At 39.6% G+C, this 5,122-nt stretch overlaps 1 protein-coding gene across 1 annotated transcript in view; it reads left to right on the top strand.

The window, feature by feature from the left end:
- The window catches only part of Wdr43 (WD repeat domain 43), a 40,328-nt gene that overhangs the window by 5,528 nt on the left and 29,678 nt on the right, over window positions 1-5,122 (top strand). Inside the window, exons 2-3 of the mRNA XM_005367956.3 lie at window positions 391-528; window positions 3,286-3,407. Of these exons, the coding sequence (XP_005368013.1) occupies window positions 391-528; window positions 3,286-3,407 (260 nt within the window). The remainder of the gene's footprint in view (window positions 1-390; window positions 529-3,285; window positions 3,408-5,122) is intronic.

Genomic DNA, 5,122 nt, shown 5'->3' with positions numbered 1-5,122 from the left:
AAGCTAGAACTTAAAGGACATTTGGGAGACGAATGGAAGAGTTGGCTATTCCAATGAGAGATTTGGACCTGGATTTGTAAATTCATAAGCCCTTGTAGAGCTCAGCTTGGGGAAGGGAGGCTTTTCTGGGACCTGCTAGGAAGATTTGTTGGTGTTTGAGAAGTAGGAGTGATGAGGCTGTTGGGTGTGTTGGGACAATGCTAAGAGCACGGAAGAGGTACAGTTTGCTGTCTGACCTTTCTAGAGGTGTAGGGATGGGCCAGAAAACTTTTAAAACGTGTCTTTGAGGGCTAATAGGCACTGGTGTTTATGTATTAGTGATAATTTTGCTTGCGTGTGTGAAATATTAAGTTAAGAGTCTTTTACCTCTTTTTTTTTTTTTTTTTGCAGGAAAGTCATCAAAGAAAAAAAAGGAAATCGGAAGTTATAGGAACGAGTGACCAGGTTGACTTATTGGCTCTTGGTACAGCAGTTGGTAGCATTTTATTGTATAGTACGGTAAAAGGAGAACTGCACAGTAAATTAATAGTAAGTATATTTACATGTTTTATGTAAAAGATGTGACTAATTATTAGAGATTATTAAATATATTTCAAGATCTCGATGAGCTTTCTGTCTGTAGAAACAGTTTCCCATCCCATTGCATTAAAACAACTACAGAACATTTAAGAGCTGTAGTAGATAATGTTTACTTGTATGAGTTAGTACAGAGAGCTATGACTAAAGGTAAAGAAAGAAGGGACCAGAGGGATTTTCAAGTCAGTATACGTAGCAGCTTCTGGAAGATGCTTCTACCCTTAGAGGGAACAAAGGAAGCATTTGGAGTTGTTGCTAAAGTTGAGACCTTAAGAGGTGACTTTGCTAGCACTGTGGCTTGGGGTGCATATTTTAGAGGAGATTGCTCCTGCTCCTTGATGTCTGAAGGGAAAAGGGTGATGCTGGCTCCTTCAGACTGCCTGTTGGCTTTAGTTTGTACCACCAAGGGTGAAGACAAGTCAAGTCTTGGGGTGATGCAAATGAGGACAGAAGAGATAGGTCTCTCTCTTCAGCCGTGTCTTCTCACAAAATACATTGGTAGTGAATCCAGCTGGCAAAGCAGAATTGTGTGTTGTAGAATCCCAGCCCAGTACCTCAAGCTATAGAAGTGTGGGTTAGGCTTGAAGACAGTCACTTCGCTGGCGTAATTGGCTTCAGGCTGTGCCTGTGCTTTGAAGTTCACTGAGTGGGTTTCTGTGTAGAGGAATGCCTACTGTGGAAGAACAAGGCAGTAGGTTTTCCATTTTAAAGAGCGTCTGCCATAGAAAATTTGGAATGACATGAAGTTGAAAATGGAAAAAGTTTACATATAAATCTGTCACCAAGAAAGATCTCCATTTATTGTGTATTTCTATGTTTAGTTCATAAACTTAAAAAATAGATGGCTTCTATCTCGTCATTTAATTTTTTAAATTTTTTATTGAAAAAATTTTTTATTATTTTATTGAAAAAATTTCATCATTTAATTTTTATTGTATCCTGATTTTTTTGTTTTGTTTTCTTTTAAGTTATAATATAAGCAGTTTTTATCTTGTCTAAAACTAACTTTAATCTTTCTTTCTAATGATGGTCTTAAGCCTACATTAAATTGGATAGTCCCTTTAGTACATAATTGTTGTTAACCATTTGGAGGTTTCCAGTTTTTCTATTACAAAAGAATGACACCCCTCCCTTCCTATAATCCTTTGAATTCATAAATGTAGTTATGGAGTCAGTTTTAGAATTAAGAATGGTTCCTGGACTCTTCCTCATTTGTTGTCATTACTAGTAGAAGGAAAAAAAATATATGTTTCAGCAGCATTGTTGCCACCCTGAGTAGCCCATTCAAATAGCAGCAAGAAAATCCCTACTGTTTGGTGGATGAGAAATGTCTGGTTTTCTTGTAGCCTCACTGAGCCTCTCCATGCACATGTAGGCAGATAGACATGCATACACATGATTTTTTTTTTAAAAAAGTACAATCAAGCCAGTAACAGCAGTGCATGCCTTTAATTGCAGCATTTGAGAGACTGAGAGGCAGATCTTTGTGAGTTCAAGGCCAGCCTGGTCTAAAAAGAAAGTCCAGGACAGCCAGGGCTGTTACACAGAGAAAACCTTTTTCAAAAACAAACAAAAAGTGCAGCCTAAAAATTGTTGTGCTTTAAATCTGCCTTTAGGATTGTCAACATTGGGCTGGGAGATAGTTTACCTGGTTAAAATGCTTGCCTGCATTCAGCCTCCAGAACCCACATTAAATTTAAAAAGTCTAGCTGGGTAGTGGAGCAGGCTTTTGATCCCAATACCGGGAAGAGGCAGACAGTGCTCTGGGACTGAATGGCCAGTCAGCTTAGCTGACTTGGCAAGTTCCAGGCTAGGGAAAGACTTTGTCTCAAATTTTAAAAAAGTAATAGTTATGGGAAATGACCTAAAGTTGTTCTTTGCTAGGACTTAGATGCACATGCACCTACAATGTCCCCTGCATGAACATACATATATATCCTCAAAATTGCCTACATTAAAGATTTTAAAGATATAAAATGTTGACATATACCAAGAATGTATTTATTCCTCTCCAAGTGGAAGGTGGCTTTGAGTTCCACTTCTGTTGCTGGACAACAACAAAGATAAAAGCACTTGTTCACACAATATGGTGTCATCTATGTCACACAACAGGATTTACCTGGAGACTCCCCCCACCCCCCCAAGATATCACATTGTTGTGTAGCTCAAGTTGGCCTCAAACTCCCTCAGCTTCCAGTGCTATGGTTAGAGGTCAACACGACCCTGGTTGGCAGATTTTTTTTGTGTGTGTGTAATATTTTCAACTAAATACCTTAAGTTGATTTCAGCTAGACATTGGTGCATGTTTTTGATTCAAGTATTTGGGAGGCAGAGGCAAGAGGTTCACTGCAAGTTCAAGGTTATCCTTGTCCTTGTAACAAGTCCCTGTCTTAAAGAGAAGTTAATTTTTGGACTGTATAATTTGAGTTCACTTGTTCTTTCCAGTACTGTTCATACCTTGTACTGATGTTTCTGTGCAAAACAATGACATGTGTTGTAGTGCCCTTTGAGGATGTAGAAGTACGTTTTGCCTGCAGAGAATTAAGCTCTAGCTGGTTTACCTCTTTTCTGATGTTAGAATACTAAAATGGGCAAGATATAAGTTAAGACTTTAGTTAGCATAAACACTAAGTTTTTGAGGTAAATATTTGGTAATTCCAGGATTCATACTATTATGTAAGACTTTGTTTCTTTTTTTTTAATCTGTAGAGTGGTGGGCATGAAAACAGAGTCAATTGCATACAGTGGCATCCAGAAAATGACTGCATATATAGTTGTTCAGATGATAAGTATATTGTGGAGTGGAGTATACAGACATGCAAAGTAAAGTGGTGAGTACCACCAAAGCCTGGAGGTGGAGGTGACCCAGCATCTTTTGGGATCCAGTAGGGAATATACACATTCATAAGACTGTGTAGATGGTTCTTGAGGAACTTTCAGGCAAATCGGGCATGCAAAGTTTTATTATGTAAGAGTGAAATAGAGGAGTTTGAAGAGGGGTGGAGGGAAAACAACTAAATGATTTAGAATAAAGAAATGTAAGTGGCATGAGATTATTTACCAGATCAGCAAGGTAGAGATGGGAAGGACTGGTGGAACTTTCGTGGTTAAGGTTGGACCTTCTAAAGTAGATAGATAGGTTTGGTTGGCTAGGGAAAGTTGGGGTAGCCCTTTTAGAGATAGGCCAAGAAAGGTAGAGATATGGCCAGAGCAGAGCACAGGAAAGTGAACGATTAACTTGGATGAGTAGATTAATTTAGAGGTCGGTGTGCTGGGGTAATAAATGGTAGAGGGTAACAGTGTCCTTTAGTTAGAGAGTTGTGGTGTGAAGAGAAAAATGAGTAGGGAGTGAAAGACCCAGATGGCTTAAAATCTGAGCAAGGTGTGGGGCTGGAGGTCCAGGTCTGAGGACCAGTGTTTGCACTGAACTTATTGGAGGTCACACTTGTGCTGACCAGAAACACCTGGGGAGAGTCTGAACAGTGGTCTGGGGTGGGGCTTACAGTGTACATGTACTCTGGATGTTCTGAATGTTCATGGCCATTCAAAGAGAAACTGCTTAGCATGTTAGACAATGCATTATATTTAATCGTTTCATGAGCCTGGATGTGTCCCTGCTGTACATAAGAAATAGGTTAAAGTTTGGCCTCTTTCCTGCTAAATTGTGCTGTCTCATAAGATAATTGAATTTCCAGCTTTATCCACAGTATTCTTACACCACTGTTAATTGGTATCTTCCTCCCATTATAAATACTATGTACTAACTTAGTGCTCCAGAATACTGGGTTTATTTTTCCCTGTCCCATTTCCTCCATTAGTTTGTCAGCTTACTTCAGCTTTATTTATTTATTTATTTACTTACTTACTTATTTTTTTATTTTAGCAGCATGACTTACCTGTAACTATGAGGCTTGCCGAATTTTAGATTTATATTTCTTTGCTGAAAGTTTTGCTTGGTCTTGTGTGTAGCTATTTTTTACAGTACTGTAATTTGGCTCAGTTACATTTAGATGTGTCCTTTAATCCGTTTTATGTGTGTCTCGGAGGACATCCAGCCTCTTTAGTTTGCTGAGCAGCTACAGCCTGGGTTCTGTTCTTCAGCCTGCAGAAAGTTTTCTCTCCTTAGATGGATAAGCCTGCTTCCCTAATCCCAATTCTCTTTCCTTTTTGGTGGACATGTTAATGTGTAGCTTCCTGAGGAAAAATGCATGTGTGTGGAGCTATAGTTCTGAGCTTTTGCAGGCTCAAGAGCTGAGTACCAACCAAGACTTAAAATCAGGCTTGTGCAAGCATAGTACACATTTTTAACTCAGAGCAGAGCCTTCTGTTCAAATTCCAGCCCCCATAAAATTGTTTAAAAGCAAACTGGAACTCCTAGGGGGTGTGTTCGTGCTTGGTTCTTCAGCTGTTGGGATTTTGTAGAAGTCTGAAGGCCTTGGAAAGCCGGTGGTGGTGGTGGCGCACACCTTTAATCCCAGCACTCGGGAGGCAGAGGCAGGCGGATCTCTGGGAGTTCGAGGCTAGCCTGGTCTACAAGAGCTAGTTC

The sequence above is a fragment of the Microtus ochrogaster genome, unplaced genomic scaffold, assembly GCF_000317375.1.
Source record: "Microtus ochrogaster isolate Prairie Vole_2 unplaced genomic scaffold, MicOch1.0 UNK26, whole genome shotgun sequence".
Lineage (NCBI taxonomy): Eukaryota > Metazoa > Chordata > Mammalia > Rodentia > Cricetidae > Microtus > Microtus ochrogaster.
This window is presented reverse-complemented; position numbering and strand designations above follow the sequence as displayed.